Source organism: Entelurus aequoreus, linkage group LG11, assembly GCF_033978785.1.
Source record: "Entelurus aequoreus isolate RoL-2023_Sb linkage group LG11, RoL_Eaeq_v1.1, whole genome shotgun sequence".
NCBI lineage: Eukaryota > Metazoa > Chordata > Actinopteri > Syngnathiformes > Syngnathidae > Entelurus > Entelurus aequoreus.
Window position 1 is genome coordinate 26,902,593 of NC_084741.1, and position 24,769 is coordinate 26,927,361.

A 24,769-nucleotide genomic window follows, 5' to 3' on the forward strand; every position below is an offset into this window, starting at 1 on the left:
GTCAATGTAGAAATATACTGTGCCACTCATACATACGCCATCAGCCTGAACTGTGTAATGCGGTGGAAACAAACCACACACTTTTACAGTAAACTATAGTTCCAGGAACTTAAAGTTCCTGATCTTTTGGTGTAAAAGGGTCTATGTAATAACTGTATTGTTTCTGTTTATTTATGGTAAGGGTGGTCTACAATTTAACTATATCGATATTTAAACAAGTTCCTAATTATCTTTTATTACATCCTGTAGTGGCTGTTTCGGCTGGTCAATTACTTCCCATCTATGAAGCACAGTCTTAATGCAACCACGTTAGAAATGATAACACAAAGAGTTTGGTGTTACTCGTTAAGTGGGCTGGGTGTCAACTCACTCACTGCCCCTTCACCATCAACTTCTTTATTTAAATCAGAGAACACATTTAGATAAAACACATCACTTCCTGTTCAGTTCAGATATAGGCAGTGGCCGCAAACCTTCAAAATAAAGTACCGTTACAATGACACAATATGAATAATACCCTTTGTAGCAAATGGCAGTTACACATTCAATTGTTTGATCAAAACAATGTCAACAGTACACAATAAATACAACAAAATAAACAATCATTTAAATCCTTTGTTTCCATTGTCCTTCCGTGTCCAGGTAATTAGCCCTGTCCAGTTTGTAAACATAAAATAATATATATTTACAGACAATAAAAATATAAACCTGATCACTTTAGTATCGATCATATACTTATACTAAGGGTTTCGACACCGTCAATTTATGGCTCGACCGGCCGTTATCTTACATGTTGTGTGCTTATTGTGACAATGCTGTCATACAAACAGTTAATGTTATACAGTATCATCCTATCTCCATCCATCCATCCATTTTCTACCGCTTGTTTATCTCTAGATTCTTATTCATCTCATTTCCTGTTAATATCATCTTATTTCCTACTGCAACGTGGGGATTCCTATTGTAATTTTGAAATAGTGTTTTAATAGTATTGATCAACATTTTGGTCAATCGCTCCATAATAGGAACAATCACCACAACACTCTCAATTACTATATTACACACAACCCAAATCTAATTATGTGTGGGTTCCAATTGTATATTATGTTTAAAAAAATAATTTGTATTTTTGTATTCATTTACATGGACAGAGATGTCTACAAAATCCAAGAAGGTATTGGAGACAAACTGGGGATGTTGCTCCAATCCATTTCTACCTTCATCTTTTCCTTTGTTGTTGGCCTAAGCAAAGGATGGAAGCTCACTCTGGTCATCCTGGCTATCTGCCCCTTGTTAGGTCTTACAGCTGCACTTTTCAGTGGGGTAATCTTGGTCTCTGTGCATCCTTCAACAAGAGTAAGACTCTTCTTACTAGGCTTATACTGTGTATATCTCTCCCTAGATGGTGACATCATTCACATCTAAAGAACAGGCTGCCTATGCTAAAGCGGGGTCTGTGGCACAGGAGGTACTTTCTTCCATCAGAACTGTGTTTGCCTTCAATGGTCAGCAGAAAGAGATTGACAGGTTTGTGCAGGATGTTGACGATGTAAATGTACATGTACAAAATACAGCCCGTGATACGGCCAGTTAAGATTTTCAATCCAGCCCGCTGGACGTTTCCAAATTATTATTTTTAAACCTTTCACATCGAAACTGTAGCCACCAATATGATAATCAGTGCCATTTTCAGATTACTGCAAATCTTGACCCATAGAAAGTATTCCAATGGTTGAAATCTGCGCTTTTGAGCGATATACTGGTTATTGCGGTAATCTGTCACAGCAGCTGCAGGCAGATGAGGCACGAAGCAGAATCGGCGGGGTTTGTTTACAGAGCAGCCAGCCTGTAATGCGGGTGTTAGGTAGGTACACAGAAGCAGATTTTTACAACAAAGTTCTGCAGAAAAGAGATATTAAATCAGATTGTCTGCGTTTCTTTAATACTATATTCATATTTCTCTTGGTTTGTTGCATTTTGCTTGATTGTAAAAGATGCTAATTGACGAGGTGGTCTGAGAAGTAAGTAAATATATATATATATATATATCCATCCATTTTCTACCGCTTATCCCTTTCGGGGTCACGGGGGGTGCTAGAGCCTATCTCAGCTGCAATCGGGCGGAAGGCGGGGTACACCCTGGACAAGTCGCCACCTCTACACAGGGCCAACACAGATAGACATACAACATTCACACTCACATTCACACACTAGGGCCAATTTAGTGTTGCCAATCAACCTATCCCCAGGTGCATGTCTTTGGAGGTGGGAGGAAGCCGGAGTACCCGGAGGGAAACCACGCGACGGGGAGAACATGCAAACTCCACACAGAAAGATCCAGAGCGCAGGATCGAACCCAGAACCTTCGTATTGTGAGGCAGATGCACTAACCCCTCTTCCACCGTGCTGCCCATATATATAATATACAGTGTATATATATATATATATATATATAAATTTATATTATCATTATTTTTATTTTTTTACATATATATATATATATATATATATATATATATATATATATATATATATATATATATATATATATATATATATATATATATATATATATATATATATATATACAGTATATATAGTTGTGTTTAAAAGTTTACATACACGTTTAAAGAACATAATGTCATGGCTGTCTTGAGTTTCCAATAATTTCTACAACTCTTATTTTTTTTGTGATAGAGTGATTGGAGCACATACTTGTTGGTCACAAAAAAACATTCATGAAGTTTGGTTCTTTTATGAATTTATTATGGGTCTACTGAAAATGTGACCAAATATGCTGGGTCAAAAGTATATATACAGCAATTTTAATATTTGGTTACATGTCCCTTGGCAAGTTTCACTGCAATAAGGCGCTTTTGGTAGCCGTCCACAAGCTTCTGGCAAGCTTCTGGTTGAATTTTTGACCACTCCTCTTGACGAAATTGGTGCAGTTCAGCTAAATGTGTTGGTTTTCTGACATGGACTTGTTTCTTCAGCATTGTCCACACGTTTAAGTCAGGACTTTGGGAAGGCCATTCTAAAACCTTAATTCTAGCCTGATTTAGCCATTCCTTTATCACTTTTGACGTGTGTTTGGGGTCATTGTCCTGTTGGAACACCCAACTGCGCTCAAGACCCAACCTGCGGGCTGATGATTTTAGGTTGTCCTGAAGAATTTGGAGGTATCCTTCCTTTTTCATTGTCCCACTTAAAGCACCACTTCCATTGGCAGCAAAACAGGCCCAGAGCACAATACCACCACCTCCATGCTTGACGGTAGGCTTGGTGTTCCTGGGATTAAAGGCCTCACCTTTTCTCCTCAAAACATATTGCTGTATATTGTGGCCAAACAGCTAAATTTTTGTTTCATCTGACATCACATGGACAAAGATAAGACCTTCTAGAGCAGGGGTCTCAGACACGCGGCCCGCGGGCCAATTGCGGCCCGCAAGACGTTATTTTGCGGCCCCCACCTTAATATGAAAGTTTAATGTTAGTGCGGCCCGCAAGTTTTATATGAATGGCGCTTGACAGTGTTGTGTGCGTAGCTGTAGGAATCTACCAATCACAGTGTGGTAACATACTTGCCAACCCTCCCGATTTTCCCGGGAGAATCCTGAATTTCAGTGCCCTTCCCGAAAATCTCCCGGGGGGAACCATTCTCCCGAATTTCTCCCGATTTCCACACGGACTCCGATATTGGGTGCGTGCCTTAAAGACAGTGTCTTTGGCGTCCACTTTGACTCCATACGTGCCGGCAAAGTCAAGTAGTATACGAGGCTTTTACGCTCACATAAGTGAATGCAAGCCATACTTATGCCATACAGGTCACACTGAGGGTGTCCGTATAAACAACTTTAACACTGTTACAAATATGCGCCACACTGTGAACCCACACCAAACAAGAATGACAAACACATTTTGGGAGAACATCCGCACCGTAACACAACATAAACACAACAGAACAAATACCCAGAACTCCTTGCAGTACTAACTCTTCCAGGACGCTACAATATACACCCCCGCCCCCCACCCCGCCCACCTCAACCACGCCCACCTCAACCCTCAACTGCTTCCTCTCTCCAGCTCAACTATGCGAGAGGAAGCGCTGCCAGGTGTCTAGCAGCAAGAAGTAGGCAAGAGAAGCCATGTTCAGGTTCTCAGATTTATTTATTGTTACTTCTCACATAATAAGTGTGTTGTCTGTCTAATTGTAATAAATGCAGACGAGGCGTGTTGGCTGAGTTCTCGACGTTTACTCACATAGCATGCTCATAACCACATTCTAGCTGCCGACATGGCTTTCAACGGGGCTGCCGCGCATGTCGTCACTACTGTTGCATGCTGGGTAGTGTAGTTCTTATATTCCCTAGCTCATAACATCACAGTTAGTATGTGTATACATTGTTGCTGACTGGAGAAATCGAAATATTATTATTATTACTTATGACTGATTTATTGACTTAATTCTCATTTTGTTCATTTATATTTTGATTTTATTTTGTGTTGAAAATAAAAATAAAGACATTTAAAAATATTTTTTTTAAGAAATCTTTTCTTGCGGCCCAACCTCACCCAGACTCTGTTGACCACTCTTCTTGACAAAATTGGTGCAGTTCGGCTAAATGTGTTGGTTTTCTGACATGGACTTTTTTCTTCAGCATTGTCTTTTTTGATTGATTGAAACTTTTATTAGTAGATTGCACAGTTCAGTACATATTCCGTACAATTGACCACTAAATGGTAACACCCGAATATGTTTTTCAACTTGTTTAAGCCTGGGTCCACGTAAATCAATTCATAGTAAATGGTCCACATGTTCTCAATCGGGTTTAAGTAAGGACTTTGGGAAGGCCATTCTAAAACCCTAATTCTATCCTGATTTAGTGTGTTTGGGGTCATTGTCCTGTTGAAACATCCAACTGGGCCCAAGATCCAACCTCCGGGCTGATGATTTTAGGTTGTCCTGAAGAATTTGGAGGTAATCCTCCTTTTTCATTGTCCCATTTACTCTCTGTAAAGCACCAGTTCCATTGGCAGCAAAACAGGCCCAAAGCATAATACTACCACCACCATGCTTGACAGTAGGTCTGGTGTTCCTGGGATTAAAGGCCTCACCTTTTCTCCTCCAAACATATTGCTTGGTATTGTGGCCAAACAGCTCAATTGTTGTTTCATCTGACATCACATGGACAAAGATAAGACCTTCTGGAGGAAAGTTCTGTGGTCAGATGAAGCAAAAATTGAGCTGTTTGGCCACCCAGCAATATGTTTGGAAGAGAAAAGGTGAGGCCTTTAATCCCAGGAACACCGTTCCTACCGTCACATGGTGGTGGAAGTATTATGCTCTGGGCCTGTTTTGCTGCCAATGGAAGTGGTGCTTTAAATGGGACAATAAAAAAGGAGGATTACCTCCAAATTCTTCAGGACAACCTAAAATCATCAGCCCGGAGGTTGGGTCTTGGTCTTGTTCCAACAGGACAATGACCCCAAACACACGTCAAAAGTGGTAAAGGAATGACTAAATCTGGCTAGAATTAAGGTTTTAGAATGGCCTTCCCAAAGTTCTGAATGAAACGTGTGGACAATGCTGAAGAAACAAGTCCACAGTGTTGGGACTAACGGCGTTAGTTTCGGCGGTAACTAGTAATCTAACGCGTTATTTTTTATATTCAGTAACTGAGTTACTGTTACTACATGATGCGTTACTGCGTTATTTTACGTTATTTTTTATGTAGTATCGGCTAGAAACTGAAGATCTGAGTGTGTTTTGTGGCAGCGCTGCGGTGGAAAAGAAAAGGCGTACGTGCTTTGTGTGGGTGGGGGGGTGGGGGGGGGACTCTCATACCGTAGTTGAGGAGCGCAGGGGAGACGTTCCTTCGGGGCTAACAACCTTCACTTTACCCGGAAGTGGTCTTTACAGCTGAAGGTGAATGACGAGGCCGGCGGTTTGTTGCAATTTTGTGACTTTATTGGACGCAGCCATCCACCAAGCTAGAGAGAGCACCTGCAAGCACTCACTGTCGCCGCTCCCTCACTTCTCTCGCCCACTCACTCACTGACGTCCCTCACCCACATGCTGTCATATCTTAAAGGGCCACACACACTCACACACACATAAACGCTTCTATCATAACAACTAACAAGACATCAAGGCGAAGCCAAGAGTCGATTTTTTTAACAAGGAGAAATTCTCAATACTTTTCTTTTGTCGAGCACAAAGAAAATAACATTTTAGTTAAATGTAAGTTGTGTCTTGGATCAAATATCCTATCTACTTCAAGTTCAAGTTAAAGTGCCATTATGTTGCAGCTATTTAAAATAGTTTTGTCAATTTGTTCTGGCCAGAAACAAATTGGCCTTTGAAACATATCTTTGTCTTTGTGTGTTGTATGTAGACCACATTGTTTGTGTGTTGTATGTAGACCACATTGCTTAGCAGAGTTCAGTGATGTAAATGCATGTCAAGTTGATCAACACATTGTATTATTCTCCAGTGCAATAACAGTACTGAAATGAAGGCTAAAGGGCATTAATGGGAGTTTTTAAAAAAGAAAAGAAAAAAAGAAGTAACTAAATAGTTACTTTTCAAAGTAACGCATTACTTTTTGGTGTAAGTAACTGAGTTAGTAACTGAGTTACTTTTTAAATGAAGTAACTAGTAACTATAACTCATTACTGTTTTTCAGTAACTAACCCAACACTGCAAGTCTATGTCAGAAAACCAACACATTTAGCTGAACTGCAGCAATTTTGTCAAGAGGAGTGGTCAAAAATTCATCCAGAACTTGCCAGAAGCTTGTGGATGGCTACCAAAAGCGCCTTATTGCAGTGAAACTTGCCAAGGGACATGTAACCAAATATTAACATTGATGTACGTATACTTTTGACCCAGCAGATTTGGTCACATTTTCAGTAGACCCATAATAAATTCATGAAAGAACCAAACTTCATGAATGTTTTTTGTGACCAACAAGTATGTGTTCCAATCACTCTATCACGAAAAAATAAGATTGTAGAAAGTATTGGAAACTCAAGACAGGCATGACATTATGTTCTTTACAGATGTATGTGAACTTCTGATCGCGACTGTCTATATACACGCACACACACACGATATACAGGTCTGCTTTTGGTTGTTCAAGAATACATACAGTAGTGTTTACGATCCTCAGCTTTGTTTTAATTGAAACATTTCTCGTGTTTTGTCTTTCTGATGCCTCACAGGTATCAAAAGCACTTGGAGTACGCTAATAAAATGGGATTAAAGGCAACGCTAAGTGTAAATGTTATCATGGCGTTCACTTTCATGATGTCCAACGTGGCTTTTGCGCCAGCCTTCTGGTATGGGAGCACACTCGTTCTGAGTAATGAGTACACTGTGGGAACTGTCCTTGCAGTAAGTAGAGATGCTCATATGTAAAATGTCATAACTTTCACTTTTATTTAACAATAGTGGTCAAATAGAAGTGGGAAGCTAACAATAATGTTTGTGTGTTAGGTTTTATTCACTGTGCTTCTTGGAGCGTTTGCATTGGGTCAGACATCACCTAACATCCAATCATTTGCCAGTGCTCGAGGATCTGCATACAAGGTTTACAATATCATTGACAATGTAAGCTATTCCACATTTTATCATCCTAACTTTATTGCGTCTGAGCTCTGCAGAACAAAAGCACACCTTCTTATTTTTCCTGCCTATTTAATATCTATTGGACTTTTTATTTGTAAAAAAAAAAGCTTTTAAGAGACATTAGTTACGATGGAAGAAACACAAAGCATGTACCGTAATATTGTAGATAATACCTAATAATCAAACAATATCAAACCACAATAATTTCGCAATATTAGCACAACTAAAATTAATTCAACCATGCTAAAGTATTTCAATAGGATTTTGATGGATGAATAAGAGAATTGCTTTCAATTAATTTGAGAAAATGTCTGTCCAATTACTATTTTCAGGTGTGTCACTTAAAAGTATTGAAACTTGAAGATATTTTGGTGGACTAATAGTTAATGTTGAAGGGTTTCCAACGATGCAAAGTAGCATCAATAAGCAGGTCCAATGATAGGCAAATAGATAATCTCAACTATCCTCCACAGATCTACCATCCACGGTACCAGCCATTCATTACATCTTCAAAACTTTTTCCCACAAACATGTAACTTTACAGATACCGAGTATTGACAGCTATTCAGAGCACGGCTACAAACTTAACTTCATTAATGGAAACATTGAGTTCAAGAACATCCACTTTAACTACCCCTCAAGGCCAGAAGTCAAAGTAAGCTCCTCACTGACACTGTTTAAGTTAAACTGATATTTGACTGTTCTATATTTGACATTGTATTATGCAGGTATTAAACAACTTATCCCTGATTGTGAAGAGTGGACAGACCATGGCTTTAGTAGGAAGCAGTGGCTGTGGAAAAAGCACCACAATCCAGCTGTTGCAGAGGTTCTACGATATTCAAGAGGGATCTGTAAGCACATATCCTCACTCTAAAAATATATTGACAATAAATGGAAACTGCTGAATCTCAACGGAAGAACAAACGAGTCCATCCAAACCTTGATCATTTAGGTATTTCTTACAATCAAGAATATTTAAAAATGATATCCTTGTCTTTCTCTTTGTAGATATTTATTGATGACCATGACATCCGTTCTCTCAATGTCCGCTATCTGCGAGAGAAGATTGGTGTTGTGAGTCAAGAGCCAGTCCTTTTTGCCACCACCATCGCAGAGAACATTCGATATGGACAAATGGACGTGACGCAGCAGGAGATAGAACAAGCTGCCAAGGAGGCCAACGCTTACGACTTTATAATGAACTTTCCTGATGTACAACTTTATTTATGACTTTACTTATGAACATATTTGACTGACACTTTCCATTGATGAGAATATCTTCCTTGAACAGAATTTTGAGACACTGGTTGGGGATCGAGGGATTCAGATGAGTGGAGGACAGAAGCAAAGAATCGCAATTGCTCGAGTGCTTGTCCGTAACCCCAAAATACTTCTGCTGGATGAAGCAACATCTGCTCTTGATGTTGAGAGTGAGACTGTGGTACAATCTGCACTGGACAAGGTACAAACATATGTTTCGGCACATGTTGAGGCACTTCTCTTCTTTAAACTAAAACATTTTTATTCTAGTTTGTACTAATGTGGTCCAAACATTAGTTAGTTACTTGGTATGTCCAAATTTTAGGTAACCCTTGTGAGTACATAAAGCACCACCGAATGGCGCCACTGAATGGGGCCACTGAATGGCAGCTGAATTGGACTTTTTGCACTTTTATTGTTGTTTATGTCATTTGTGTTCTTTAATGTTTCCCTCTTGTTTTCATGTGTTTTGACCAATTTTTTTTAGTCAACGTTTTGTATCTGAACTGCAACCTCATCGTTTCCCCATTGTGGGATAATAGTGAATCCTATCCTATCCTATATTTCAGAGGCAGCACAATCGCGATAAACCCAGACAATACATTTTCTTTCAACTGCAAGTTTGCCGTAATTACCAAGGTGGACCCATAAGTAGTTTTCTACAGCAATAACGGAGGCATGAGACTGATTATTTGTTTAAATTGGACACATGTTCAGCATGGGCAAACATACAGTAAGTCCCCCCAGGATTTCGCCATGTTGGGATTGCGCAAATTCAACCGATACCCGCAAATTATGTGCAGTTTTGCTACTTAGTCCAATCGCCACATTTTCCCCGCACATTTGACCAATCATCGACAGTAGCACTCGATTGCAACGGAACTGTGCAAAGTGTTGGAGCACAAACAAAAGTTTGCAATCGTCTTTCAACTTTCTAAATGCAGAAATGTGCACAAGAATATCTGCAACTTGTGGATGACAAAGTAGACATCAGACAATAATAATAATAATAACAAAAGCATCAACAACAATGAGACAGCCTTTGGTGGTGTTTGTTTTACAAAAAATGCACTAGTGTGTGTGAATTAGTCACGTGTGAACAATAAAAATACCAGCAGATGGTGCACTATGTTGGATAAGATACGTATTTAATACACTATGTATAAATGTATATGTTGTGAATTAAGACTATATTGACAATAACTTTAATAGGCATTTGTAAATATACAGTACAGTATCTCACAAAAGTGAGATACTGTACTGTACTGTACACCCTTCAACCATTTTTACTACAGTACATCTATACCAAGGGAGAAGACTAGATATTAAGCTTAGATATCTTTGGAGTACTCAGTAAACAGAAGGTATAAAAAATTTCATTTCTATAGTAATGTCCTTTGGGATTTTTTGCATTGTTTGTTCATCTTTAGCATAAATTATTTTTAATTATGAAATGTATGTTTTTTTTTAATCATGTGAAGGCTGATATGTAATATCTAGTATTTTCCTTGCAGTAATACATGTGTACTTTGTTATAGCAAAGCCTATTTTGCACTTTCTTGTTTGCCATGTTCATCAGGGGCTCTTCTCAATCTTTACGTTTGAATTTAATAATTGCCGTAATTAGTACTTTTTCTTCATCAAAGTTCCCTTTTATAATTGCAGAGGGAGGATCACGACAATTTATTGCAACTTTTACTTTCTCCCCCAATTGTATTGATACGAACACTTTAAAAAAAACTTCACTTTCCATTGCAATATTTGTGAAGAACTTCTGCAAATTCAGGCCTCTCAAAAAAGACCGGAAGATTCTGGGGGGACTAATGCATTTTTGTCAATGTTCAAAAATGTTTAATATCAGATGAAAATGAAGCACAGTTTGTTATAGTTGTTCAAATGCTTTTCTTTTTGGGGTCAGGATTACAAAAAAACACAGCAAACACAAATTAGTTTTTTTATTTTATTTTTTTTAACCTTTATTTACCTTACCTTTTTTGTTATTTAATTGAGATTAAGAATCTTTTTTTCAGGAAGTCCTGCACATTCATACACCAGTGTAGGTGCCACTGGGAGCAAGGTGGGTGAAGTGTCTTGCCCAAGACACAACGGCCGTGATTAGGATGGCGGAAGCTGGGATCGAACCTGCAACCGCTCTACCATCCCACAAATTCATAAAATTACTAGAGATTGTAATGATATTGAAAACAATAAGCCTTACAACATCGCAATTTTTACCGAAACTGTCTGAAAATGCTGCCCCGAAATCTGGCATTTTCTATGGCAAAAACCACAAAAATGCCTCGTGGGTACAGTACAGCACACATATTAAACTATAGTTTTGGCCAAACAAGAGTACAGTGCCTGTGTAATGAGAACATCCATAGACATGCACTTTTTTGGAATTTTGCTCATCCCATCAATCCATACAGTACGTGAGACAAGAACACGATCTTTCCCTTTTCTGTGCATTCTAAATAGTAAAAAAAAACAACTACAAGTACAATGAGGTTAACAATGCAGGTAATGGGATCCATCTAGTCCACCTGTAAAGCCCTCTAAAAATCACCCCAAAACCGCCAACAATGCTCCATTTACCTGCCGTGACCTACATATTAACAAGCAATAGTGACATTAGTATTTTAAGAGCCAACACAGAGGAACTACTTTACTGGCGTAGTGACACATCAGTTTGCTCACAGTGCTCCTCTGGGCACAGGTGAGACATTTGCTAATGTCGCTACTTGAGCTTCTGTTGTTGTCTCGTATTTGAGTTTGGAAAAATTAATGATAGGTTATAAATCATGCTTTGTAGAAGTAGATTGTTGCATCAAGTCGAGAAGTTGGTTAACTTTGAAATTTCACACGCTATGTAAAAATCTGGACTCTTGTTCTTTGAGCGCTAGGCTGATGTAACAGTTGGTTAGGGGGCGCATAATAAATGAAAATAACATAACATAACAAGAGAGATGACTCTCCATTACCTGCATACTAGCAGTTTTTTACTGCACGAATGCACAAAAAAGGTATTGAGAAATGTTCTTGTCTCACATAAGGATTGTGGATGATGAGCACCCTTCCAAAAAACTTTAAAGTTTAATGCAATTTATACAAAACTGTTATGTTTTGTGCAGGTCAGACAGGGTCGGACCACCATAATTGTGGCCCATCGCCTCTCGACTATCAAAAACGCTGATATCATTGCTGGCATACAAAATGGAGAGGTTGTTGAGTTGGGGACTCATAGTCAGCTGATGGAAAAACAGGGTGTCTATCACGCTCTCGTCACTATGCAGGTAAACTTTTACTCAACGTTTGGTGATGTTTATATTTTTAAAACTATCAACCTTGTACTTTGCCATCATTTCCATTTTACAGACAATTCAAAAAGCAGAGGAGGGGGATGAGTTTCAGCAGCATGAAAATACACCACTGTCAATAACTTTCTCAGAATCTTCTTTGCAAAAAAGGAAGTTTTCCTCTGCTGACTCAGAGGGGAAAAAAGAAGAGAAGGAAACATTGGTGGATGCTACAGAAAAGACAGTGGATCTAGAATTGGTACTGGAAATGTCTCAATTTGCTTTACAAATAAGAAGGGAGGGAATTGATCCAGCTCTTTGTCCCTCTTTCTGCAGGATGAAAAAGTTCCACTTGTGTCATTCCTCGAAGTGATGCGTTTCAACCTTCCTGAATGGCCTTACTTTTTGTTTGGAAGCATCAGTGCTGCACTCAATGGAATGACGCTGCCTATGTTCGATATCATCGTCGCCAAGTTCGTTGTTGTAGGTTACAACTTCTTCCAAACAAGATTGCTTTTAGTTTTGGACAAAATCACAGAAAGTGGCTTTTTAAACCAGGGGTGTTCAAACTACGACCCGCTGACCAAGTGCGAGACATCATGAGTTTGATAAGAAATCATGCCAGCAGGGGGATTGCATTAATTTTAGAGCGCGGCCACCGATGCTGCTCACTGCTCCCCAACAAGGGGATGGGTCAAATGCAGGGAGTAATTTCACCACACCTAGTGTGTGAGACTATCAGTGGTACTTTTTTTAAAAGTCCCAAATGTTTTGATGCTGCTATTTACTAGAAAACATGAGTTTTTCTTGGTCAATGATCTATTGTTACATTCTGACTGAAATCATGCATTTATTTATATGACCCAATGCAAACAAATGCAAAAAAATCCAACCAACACATGGTCACTGAACTTTGTGGATATTATACAAATGTCCATACGCCATAAAAAGATCTAAATTGCACCCATTCACATCCATTACAAAGCATGATGGGAAAAATGCAAAACACGCTCCACTTTTATCCATGTATGCCTCATTTTAGCTGCATGATATATCTGATTGAGTCCAAAACACGGTAGTAAACAAGGTAGAAGTCCACTCTCACATACTCTTCCAATTATATTAATTATATATCTGTTATATTGATATAATAGCTACACACATATAGGAATATATATCTATATATTTATATATATTTATATATATAGATATATGTATCTATAAATATCGGGGCGGTATGGTGTAGTGGGTAGAGCGGCCGTATGGAGATAAATATTTATCTATATATATATATATATATATATATCATATGTGTGTGTGTGTGTGTGTGTGTGTGTGTGTGTGTGTGTGTGTGTGTGTGTGTGTGTGTGTGTGTGTGTGTGTGTGTGTGTGTGTGTGTATATATATATACAGTCGCGATCAAAAGTTTACATACACTTTCAACCATTTCAGGTGACTACCTTTTGAAGCTCATCGAGAGAATGCCAAGAATGTGCGAAGCAGTAATCAAAGCAAAGGGTGGCTATTTTGAAGAAACTAGAATATAAAACATGTTTCAGTTATTTCACCTTTTTTTTGTTAAGTACATACCTCCACATGTGTTCATTCATACTTTTGATGCCTTCAGTGACAATCAGTCACAGTCATGAAAATAAAGAAAACACATTGATTGAGAAGGTGTGTCCAAACTTTTGGCCTGTACTGTAGATACTGTACATGTGTGTGTGTGTGTGTGTGTGTGTGTGTGTGTGTGTGTGTGTGTGTACGTGCGTGCGTGCGTGTGTGTGTATACACAGTTACTTTACATGCAGCCAACTTTCGGTCCTTGGCCAAATTATTGCAGCCCCTAAGTCAAAACGTTTGGACACCCCTGTTTTAAGTGATCAACACAAAATTGTGATCCTGCTTTTTTTCAAACTTTCAGGTGTTTTCGACTTCTGATCAAGAGGAGATCAGAAAAAACTCTGTATTCCTTTCCCTAATGTTTGCAGTTATTGGAGTTGTATCTTTTTTTATTGTATTTCTTCAGGTATTCATGCACACATTTTCCACATGTTAGTACAGTGTAATAATCACAATTAAAATAAGTTGAGCATTAGCCATAGTTTACTGAACATAAGTCATGAAAACAAAACCAAAAAAAGCAATGCTAGCTTTTACAAAACCAGTGAAGTTAGCACGTTGTGTAAATCGTAAATAAAAACAGAATACAATGATTTGCAAATCCTTTTCAACGTATATTCAATTGAATATACTGGGTTCCGCTAATGCCGAGCCTCCCAAAGGGGTCAAAAAATATCCCATCTGGAAAAATGGTACCGCTCGTGCTGTGGAACAAAGTTTGGAGAAAAAAACAATTGAACGTGCATGGCCGGAGGACACATTGTGGAAGATCCTGCGCTGCCCGCATTGGCCTTGTTTGCCACAATAAATGTCGTCGTCGTCATGAGTGATCCCCAAACATGTTTACACCGGATACCTTTCTTGACAAAAACCTGGTGGGGGATCAAACCCATTTTCTGGGCCACAAGAGGCACGTACATGTACAAAACCCAAAACCAGTGAAGTTGGCACGTTGAGTAAATGGTAAATAAAAACAGAATACAATGATTTGCAAATCCTTTTTATCCTATATTCAATTGAATAGACTGCAAAGACAATATATTTAATGTTCAAACTGATAAACTTTGTTATAGCTCATTTGGAATTTGATGCCTGCAAAATGTTTCAAAAAAGCTGGCACAAGTGCCAAAAAAGACTGAGAAAGTTGAGGAATGTTCATCAAACACTTATTTGGAACATCCCACGGGTGAACAGGCTAATTGGGAAAAGGTGGGTGCCATGATTGGGTATAAAAGCAGCTTCCATGAAATGCTCAGTCATTCACAAACAAGGATGGGGCGAAGGTCACCACTTTGTGAACAAATGACTGAGCAAATTGTCTAACAACATTTCTCAACCAGCTATTGCAAGGAATTTAGGGATTTCACCATCTACGGTCTGTAATATCAAAAGGTTCAGAGAATCTGGAGCGATCACTGTATGTGAGCCCAAGACCGAAAACCAACTTTGAATGCCCGTGACCTTCGATCCCTCAGGCGGTACTGCATCAAAAAACGACATCAGTGTGTAAAGGATATCACCAAATGGGCTCAGAAACACTTCAGAAAACCATTGTCAGTAACTACAGTTTGTCGATACATCTTTAAGTGCAAGTTAAAACTCTACTATGCAAAGCCAAAGCCAATTATCAACAACACCCAGAAACGCTGCCGGCTTTGCTGGCCCCGAGTTCATCTAAGATGGACTGATGCAAAGTGGAAAAGTGTTCTGTGGTCTGACGAGTCCATATTTCAAATTGTTTTTGGAAACTGTGGACGTCGTGTTATCCGTACCAAAGAGGAAAAGCACCATCCGGACTGTTCTAGGCGCAAAGTTCAAAAGCCAGCATCTGTGATGGTATGGGGGTGTATTAATAATAATAATAATAATGGATTCGATTTGTATCGCGCTTTTCTATTGTTAGATACTCAAAGCGCTCACAGAGAAGTGGGAACCCATCATTCATTCACACCTGGTTGTGGTAAGCTACATTTGTAGCCACAGCTACCCTGGGGTAGACTGACGGAAGCGAGGCTGCCAGTTTGCGCCTACGGCCCCTCCGACCACCACCTACCATTCATTCATCATTCATTTCACCGGTGTGAGTGGCACCGGGGGCAAGGGGTGAAGTGTCCTGCCCAAGGACACAACGGCAGCGATTTTTGGATGGTAAGAGGCGGGGAGCGAACCTGCAACCCTCAGGTTTCTGGCACGGTTGCTCTACCCACTACGCCACGCCGTCCCATTAGTGCCGAAGGTAACTTACACATCTGTGAAGGCACCATTAATGCTGAAAGGTTCATAAAGGTTTTGGAGCAACATATGTTGCCATCCAAGCAAGGTCTTTTTCATGGACGCCCCTGCTTATTTCAGCAAGACAATGCCAAGCCACATTCTGCACGTGTTACAACAGCGTTGCTTCGTAGTAAAAGAGTGCGGGTACTAGAATAGAATAGAATAGAATATACCTTTATTGTCATTGTACAACGAAATTGTATGCAAAACTAATTTAGTGCAAATTCATAATAACACATAAAAACATAGATAAAAATACCAAGCACACAGCTCACATGCACAGTCATTATTGTCTTGTGTTCAGCAACACTATTGCTCTAGACTGGCCTACCTGTAGTCCAGACCTCTCATTGAAAAGGTGTGGCGCATTATGAAGCGTCAAAAATACCATAACGGAGATCCCGGACTGTTGAACAACTTAAGCTCAAGCAAGAATGGGAAAGAATTCCACTTCAAAAATTGGTCTCCTCAGTCCCCAAACGTTTACTGAGTGTTGTTAAAAGGAAAGGCCATGTAACACAGTGGTAAAATGCGCCTGTGCCAACTTTTTTGCAATTGTTGCTGCCGTTAAATTCTAAGTTAATGATTACTTGCAAAACAAAAAAAATTGGTTTCTCAGTTCGAACAATAAATATCTTGTGTTTGCAGTGTATTCAATTGAATATAAGTTGAAAAGGATTTGCAAATCATTGTATTCTGTTTTTTATTTACGATTTACACAACGTGACAACTTCACTGGTTTTGTAGTTACCACAGCAGGTTGCGGCAAATATTGTACAGTATATGATTATAATTTATGTTGAATATCAACAACATATTGTCGTACTTATGGCCACTGAATAAACAAGTTGACAACATTTTTGTCCACTCTTTAAGAATTAACTTCATATTTCCACAGTGTTTTAAGTGTGTTCATATTTTTTTTGTTTCACAGGGTTTCTGTTTTGGTATAGCTGGACAGAACCTGACTATGAAACTGAGACATGCGTCTTTCAAGGCCATGTTGAGGCAGGTGAGTGTGTCAATTAATTCTCATTGGACATGAATATTATGTCAAAAGGATTGTTAACTTGTGATCCTGACTAGTGATTCCAAAGATACACATTGTTAAAAAAAATAAGTCTTACGATCATTACAGTGTAAGTCAGGGGTGGGCAATTAATTTTTACCGGGGGCCGCATGAGCTACCCGAGCACTGCTGGAGGGCCACATCGACAATATTTCAATTAAATTTTGCTCAATATTATTTTTGATATATACCGTAAGATAAATAATAATAATAATAATAATAATAGTAATACTTCAACATAGTGTGTGTAACAGCATTCCATGACTAATATATATAAATTAACATTAATAATAAATGACAGTAAAATAAGCACACGTATGACTGAGGAGTCATAGTGTAACTTTGTGTGGTGTTTGAGTTGTCCGACTTTTTGTGTGGCCTTAAACGCACCAGTGGTTTAGTGCTATGCGTGTTGGTGACAGATGACAAGTTGGTTTTGGCCTGGTTTGTACGGCAGAAAATGACTAGTTTTTCCAGATAGAATTGTTTTACTCATGTTTTTGGTGTGGTTATGTCCGAATATAAACAGTTTTGTTCAATAAAGTGATGGATATAATTCCTGTCCTCGAAGCATCTCGATAGACGTTACAATAATTGAACGGTGTTCAATTGAACGGTGTTGACGAACACAGTTAGGGTCGCTTGTTGTCACTGTCACTCAAAGTTGCATTGCAAAATTACATAGAATAAATATGTTTATTTTGTTTAGAATTCAGATGGGATTTGATTTGGTGCGCGGCATATATTTGCTGCGCGCAGCAGACGCTTGAGCAGTGCGCAATTGCGCAGGCACGCACCTTAGGTGAGGGGACGTTGCTTTGCAGTTCATGTGTTGTTGGAAACACGGCATTCCTCATCAACTTTTCTCTTTTTGGCGTCTCGGGTGTAAATCGTGCATCACTTGTCGCTGCATGTGCACCTTCACTCGCAGGTTACACACGGACACACGCCCATAAATAATACTTTTCAAAATAAAAGCAGCACAGTTGTATTGCGCGCAGGACATAGATGTTTTTTCAACTTTATTTTGTAATTGCAGTTGTTCACATTCACTCACAATCACGCACACGCATACATCCACACGGAAGTAATACAAATAACGATTTTCAAAACAAAAGCAGCACCGTTGTATTGCACACTCGACATAGATACTTTTTAAAATTTATTTTGTAATTTATAATTGGCCTCACGCGGGCCGGACAGGGACACACAAAGGGCCGGATGCGGCCCACGGGCCGCAGAATGCCCAGGTCTGGTGTAAGTCCATGTCAGTCACATATTAAGTTGTTCGGTGGGTATCGATCAAATTCATCTGCTGCTGTACAAATGAGACAAACAACGTGGAAGTGAGAGGCAATTAGCAAGACAACCCTGATTGAGAAATGCTTTAGCAGATAGTGGTCACAGACCATTTTGGTCGCCTCACTTTTCAAATTTTGGCTTGTTTGTCATTTTTGCAGTGCCCTAGCTGCTTGTGGTAGCATGAGGTGATATGTGCAGTTCCATCGTTTCATAATGATTGTGAATGATAGGCGAAATTCCACAAAAAGTTCAGTTCCCCTTTAAATGTATTTAAAATACTTTAATCCCCCCTTAAATAATTTAAATAATGCTCTCAACTTAAAACATAACAAAAAGCTTGGGGACCGCTTGTATCTCAAAATACTCGTAAATTAAGGTACTCATAAGTTCAGGTACCACTGTACCAACAAATATCACAGCAATGGATCACTCTCAATGGTGACCCATTATTTTTATCTTAAGCAGGCAACAGCTTTAATGTGTTGGAACATAAACAAAAGTTTACAATTGATAAGCACAAGTGTGTTGGGCCGTGGATTCAATGCCTGCACCAAAAAGCTAATAAGGAGGAAAGCTTCACACGTAAAGAAACAGCGTGAGCGTGAGCCGCGGGAGCTATTTTGTGGATAATTAAGTAGATTTAAGTGTAATTAGGTGGCATCTGGTTAATGTTTTTGGTTTCTACTGATAATGCTTAGATTATTTTTCTCTCAACAAATTAATAAAATAAATTGTAATCAATCAAGAGTTTCAACTTTTTTATCAATTCCATGAGATCTGGAAAACAGCTTACAGATTTTTCTCTTAGGACCTTGGCTGGTTTGATAACCCCAATAACAGTGTTGGCGCTCTGTCAACAAGGCTGGCCTCTGATACTGCTCAAGTACAAGGGGTAAGGCACTTCTTGCTCTAGTATACACATAATGTTCTTTTACCACACTGATCAACATTGTTTTCTTTGGTTTAGGTTACGGGATTACGTTTGGCCGCCGTCGTCCAAAATATTGCTAACATGACAACCTGTCTGATTGTTTCCTTTTTGTATGGCTGGGAACTAAGTCTCCTCTTACTAGTCATAGGTCCGGTCATGATAGCGGGTGGAAGTGTGCAGGCGCACTTGATAGCTGGGCACACTAGAGAGGACATGAAGGAGCTGGAGATGGCTGGAAAGGTAGGCATTTGGTGGTGGATATGTTCAGCTGAACTGCTTGGTGCCTACTCAGCTCAGTACTGTTTTACTCCACAATAACCCTTTTACACTTTCAAAACCTGAAACAAATTGTTAGTCAGGGTTATTAAAATGTGTTGAGCAAATTCATCAATACCGTCATTCACTCTCTCCACATTGTTGCAGCAGTCTGGTTTTCTTCGTTCATCAAGTTATCTATTGAATTAATTGTGTCTCCTTAGTGCAGTGCTTCTCAAATGGGTGAGGCATCAGGTAAAACCTACCGTGTCTTTTTTCATGCTTGAACGATACCAGTAATTATCCAGCTAGGTGGCATCCGACCAGGAAAGTATTGGGTTTTAGGAAATGGTGATATATAGCATCTTAAACTTTAAACGTTAAAGATTAGTAGTCCTAAATTCTTTATTTGGAACAAGTCAACAACTAGCTTGACACATGCAGATTGTTAAATTTGAAACTATTCTACAGTGGAAAATTGACAGGTCCAAACTGAGGCAAGCTGAGTACCATGTGCTTGTGCTGGCTACTATTGTGCTTCAAGTGTGCTCCTATGGTATACAACATGTATGTTTTCATGATGCGTCTTATCAGATTTTTACAGAAGCCACTGACAATATCCGTACTGTTGCATCTCTGACCAGAGAACCATTGTTTGAATCTTTGTACCACAGCAACCTCAGCGTTCCATTCAGGTATGTGACTTCCCACATCCACTGTGTATGAATATTTGAAAAGATAAAAACATATATTTGTACCTTTTAATTTTCTCTGCAGGAACTCCCTCGTAAAAGCCCATGTGCAGGGTGTAGCCTTTGGCTTATCCCAAGCCATGCTATACTTTGCCTATGCAGGATGTTTCTACTTTGGAGCTTGGCTTATTGACGAAGGACGAATGAATGTTGAGGGAGTTTTCTTGTGAGTGTCATCCATTTTTGGAGATTAACTGTCTTCTGTCAAACAATTCTACAACACTGGACAAAACATAAACACTAACGTGCCCAGCCTTACAAAATACACATTTTCCTAAAGTGTAAACTGAATGTCTTCTCTCAGAGTTGTTATGGTGCTTATATATGGTGCTATATCTGTTGGAGAGACCAATGCTTTCACTCCAAACTATGCCAAAGCCAAAATATCAGCCGCTCGTATTATGGTGCTTCTGAAAAGACAGCCAGCTATTGATAATCTCTCAGAAGAAGGACAGACACTGGTAAGCAGTTAAAACCCTCACATGAGATCAAGTACTGATTATAAATCTACAGTCTTAATACATGTTCTCGCTTGCTTCAAATGCCAGGAGCAATTTGATGGCAACGTGCAATTTGAAGGTGTCAAGTTTAACTACCCTTGCCGCCCTAATGTATCTGTCCTACGAGGGCTGAACCTGAAGGTGTGCAAGGGAGAGACATTGGCACTGGTAGGAAGCAGTGGCTGTGGAAAAAGCACAACCATCCAACTTTTGGAGAGGTTCTATGACACCACGCATGGAACAGTGGTGAGAAGACAAATACAACTTTTGGCATTCTTAATGAGTACTTCACTGCACAAATAATCTCTAGAAAAAGACACACACATGCTACTTGATTTATTGCTTTTTTTTTTTGCTCTCTTGGAAAATACTAATACCTTGACTTACCTTACCACAGTCCAGTGCATGATATAAAGGCATCACTTTAGTCAAATTAACTTCACCAAAGTAGAGGAATAGCTGTAAGCTTACTTACTTAAGACTAAAACTAAGTGGGAGTTATTTTTGCCAACATTAACTTGGTCTTTATAACTTTAGCCTTCCTTAAGACTCATCCTTGGTTTTGTCTTATTTGGTCTTCCAGATGCTTGATTCCAAGAGTGTAAAAGAGCTGAACATCCACTGGCTGAGGTCTCAGATAGGTATTGTGTCCCAGGAGCCTGTGCTGTTTGACTGTAGCTTGGCTGAAAACATCGCCTATGGAGACAACAGTCGCACTGTAACTATGGAGGAGATTAAGGCAGCTGCTGAGGCAGCCAACATTCACAGCTTCATTGAAAACCTGCCAAATGTAATCATGTTTTTGTCTTGAAGACTTCCTTTTTTTTTTGCTTAACTAACCAAACTTTGGGAAAATATACAATTAAATTTTTTAAGCCAAACATTGAAAACAATTTCCAGTAAAAGCACCAGCAAACATTCTGGATATTATTAATAATCATTTTGGTAATGTTTAATAAAATCATGGACCAACTTTCCTTGTGTTTGCTTGAGCAGAAGTATGACACTCAGGCAGGCGATAAGGGGACCCAGCTTTCAGGTGGTCAGAAACAACGAATAGCCATAGCCCGAGCCATCCTCCGCAAACCCAAACTGTTGCTTCTGGATGAAGCCACGTCTGCACTCGACACTGAGAGCGAGAAGGTGGGCTTTTTTTCTTTTCTAGAATAGCCATGCATTCTTCCATCTCATTTATTTGACTTTTGTCTATTCTGTTGCTTGATCCAGGTGGTGCAGGAGGCGTTGGACAAAGCAAGGCAGGGCAGGACATGTATCATTATAGCCCACCGTCTGTCCACCATCCAAAACGCAGACCTCATTGCTGTCATTAAGGACGGTTTGGTGGTAGAACAAGGAACACATCAACAACTGTTAGCCAAAAAGGGAGTCTATCACATGCTGGTCACGACCCAGATGGGTCATGGATGGGAAGACACACATTAGGACAAGTCATAATTAAGTGAAATGTATTGCTTGAATGAAAAGACAGACTGGGGTTTCAGTTATACAGAGTGTATTTGCTACAAATGCGTTTTTCTATTAGTCAGTCCCTCCAGGATTTTGCAAAGTTGCGATCGCGGCAATTTTCGCAAATTCAACCAATCCCTGCAATTTCCCTGAACTTTTTCGCCAATCAAATTTGTCCAAGCAGCACTCAAACGCAACACAACTGTCTAACCAATCAAATGTCTCTGTGCATCGCCAGACACATTCACTTCCTTATTTCATTGACAGAGATTTATTTTAACTCTAGAAACCTGCTCGGGAATGTCTGAAATAAAGCAGATATTAAGGCATAATAATAATTTTAATAACAATTAATGATAAAAGAAAATAAGACAGACTTTTGTGGCGATTTTTTTTACAAAGTATGCAAAAATGTTTGTGAATTGGTCATGTGTATAAAATATGCTAGCAGAGTGTAAACAGTGTTGATTAAGATGTGTTTTAAATACTGCACTTTCCATTAAAATTGCAACTGTTAGTGCTGTTGGTCTTGAACCCCAAGATGCAGAGATGGGAGGCGTAGCACAGGTAAATATGACTTTAAGGTCAAAAGAAAAAATGGTGCTGTAACCGGACTTTTATTTACGAGTTAGAATACATTAAAAAAATACATCTGTCGTCATGTCTTTCATGTAATGATTGTGAACAATAGGCAAAATTCCCCAAAAAAAGAAGCAGTTCCCCTTTAAAACATTTGCCACAATTTTTATAAAATGCCCCTGCATTTTAGGCCGCAACAGTCACAATAAACCTGCGAAATCCTGGAGAGACTGATTGGTCCACAAACCTCCCCCCAACCCGTGACCCCAAGAGGGACAAGCGGTAGAAAACGGATGGATGCTTCAATCAGGTTCACACTGGGACTGTTTTATCACCATGTCCAGTTTGAGGTCTATGTAAAGTTCAGTCAGGACACTTATAGTACAATAATAACTTATTTGGTTTTCATGCGCCGTCTCTGTTTTAGTACAATTAAACACACATTGGTGACTGCTGGCTCTGTCCTTGACCTTGAAGATTTTTTTTTCTTGTATTTCCACCTAATGTAACGGGAGGAAGGAAAGTCTACCAAATACGTAAGACTGCACATTAAGTACAGTATTTTTGGACTATAAAGCGTACTTAAAATCCTTTCATTTTCTCAAAAATGAACAGTGTGCCTTATTAATTCTGGTTGTGGTAAATGGTGTGATAAGTGTGACCAGTAGATGGCAGTCACACACAATAGATTTGTGTGGACTGCAGGTTGACGCCTGTTCAATAAATGACACTAGCAGGTACCGGTAAGCAGGCAAGACCAAAACTTTTATGTTTCATTGAGAATATAAAACATTACACATTGTCACATACTCTCATGACTGCTGTGGTAGTTGTGACCCCAAGATGCAGGAGACAGCAGGACGACGTGCAAGTAAGTATTTTATTATATAGAAACACAAGTAGCACTAGGAGGTGCAGCAGGGAAGTGCACGAAAACATGCAACTTACAGCAAACTGAGTTAGTAACAGTCACATGTTCAATCCAACAATCCTCCAGCCTTGATTGGAGGGTGAGGCAGGCATAAATCGCAGCCAGCTAATTGGCGACAGGTGAGGAAAAGAGCGCTCAGGGGAACATGCAGGAAAGTGAACGCTAAACAGGAAATAAGCATAAACTAAGGAAAACAACAGAATATGTGACACCTGACATGACAGATCGTCACACACGGCGTTCAAAAATCTGACTTAGCTACGAAGCCGCACGGCTTGATGGATTGTCGGCACGTTACGGCTATCCTAGTCAGATGTTCTGTGGTTCAACATAAAGACCCCAAAATGGCACCTATTAGGAGAAATATGATCTAGCGTTTTGGTTTGCCAAATTATGCCAACTTTTATTGCCTATTGTTACCCGCTGTTGTATATTTGGGATCTGCATAAGTCCCGAAAAGTTGCATGTGTCCACCAGTGTAGTCAATAAACTCCTTCTTCTCTATCCACTTGTTGTGGGGCATTCATCCTCCGCTGTTGTTTCTAATGTAAAGTGACTACAGCCATATAATCCGGTGCGTCTTTTGCATGAATATAGACCTGTTCATTCGGTCCACCTTATGGTCGGAAGAATGTGGTACGTCACACGGAAGTATGATTACATCACTTAATGTAAATAAAGACGTGTGAGCAGACCGCCATTGTCTGTGCGTTCTTGGATATAGCATAAGTGCCAGCACTTTGACAAGTGAGTGTAAATTTAAAACGGAAGTCATAGCAAAGTACGAAGGTGGCGTTTGTGGGGCTCTCCCCTTTACCCTCCCCACCTCCCTCACCTCTTACCACCTTCAGAGTCGTATTGTTGTGTAAGTTAAAATGTTTGATACATTGTCCT

At 39.4% G+C, this 24,769-nt stretch overlaps 1 protein-coding gene across 18 annotated transcripts in view; it reads left to right on the plus strand.

Moving 5' to 3' along the window:
* LOC133659919 (ATP-dependent translocase ABCB1-like) overlaps positions 1 to 23,389 on the plus strand; it is a 99,415-nt gene extending 76,026 nt beyond the window's left edge. For 8 of the 18 annotated variants that reach the window (XM_062062788.1, XM_062062792.1, XM_062062785.1 and 5 more), the window contains 22 exons: positions 1,152 to 1,323; positions 1,403 to 1,527; positions 7,228 to 7,399; positions 7,502 to 7,615; positions 8,178 to 8,288; positions 8,362 to 8,487; positions 8,645 to 8,848; positions 8,928 to 9,098; positions 12,028 to 12,189; positions 12,272 to 12,451; positions 12,529 to 12,675; positions 14,117 to 14,221; positions 17,024 to 17,101; positions 19,269 to 19,352; positions 19,428 to 19,631; positions 20,241 to 20,341; positions 20,424 to 20,564; positions 20,703 to 20,859; positions 20,947 to 21,144; positions 21,482 to 21,688; positions 21,895 to 22,041; positions 22,126 to 23,389. In XM_062062788.1, the coding sequence (XP_061918772.1) occupies positions 1,152 to 1,323; positions 1,403 to 1,527; positions 7,228 to 7,399; positions 7,502 to 7,615; positions 8,178 to 8,288; positions 8,362 to 8,487; positions 8,645 to 8,848; positions 8,928 to 9,098; positions 12,028 to 12,189; positions 12,272 to 12,451; positions 12,529 to 12,675; positions 14,117 to 14,221; positions 17,024 to 17,101; positions 19,269 to 19,352; positions 19,428 to 19,631; positions 20,241 to 20,341; positions 20,424 to 20,564; positions 20,703 to 20,859; positions 20,947 to 21,144; positions 21,482 to 21,688; positions 21,895 to 22,041; positions 22,126 to 22,341 (3,322 nt within the window). In that variant the 3' untranslated portion in view covers positions 22,342 to 23,389. Of the gene's footprint in view, positions 1 to 1,151; positions 1,324 to 1,402; positions 1,528 to 7,227; positions 7,400 to 7,501; positions 7,616 to 8,177; positions 8,289 to 8,361; positions 8,488 to 8,644; positions 8,849 to 8,927; positions 9,099 to 10,926; positions 12,190 to 12,271; positions 12,452 to 12,528; positions 12,676 to 13,644; positions 13,712 to 14,116; positions 14,222 to 17,023; positions 17,102 to 19,268; positions 19,353 to 19,427; positions 19,632 to 20,240; positions 20,342 to 20,423; positions 20,565 to 20,702; positions 20,860 to 20,946; positions 21,145 to 21,481; positions 21,689 to 21,894; positions 22,042 to 22,125 lie in introns of those variants that run through there. The other 10 variants (XM_062062795.1, XM_062062796.1, XM_062062793.1 and 7 more) reach the window with 10 other exon arrangements.
* The last annotated feature ends 1,380 nt before the right edge of the window (positions 23,390 to 24,769 follow it).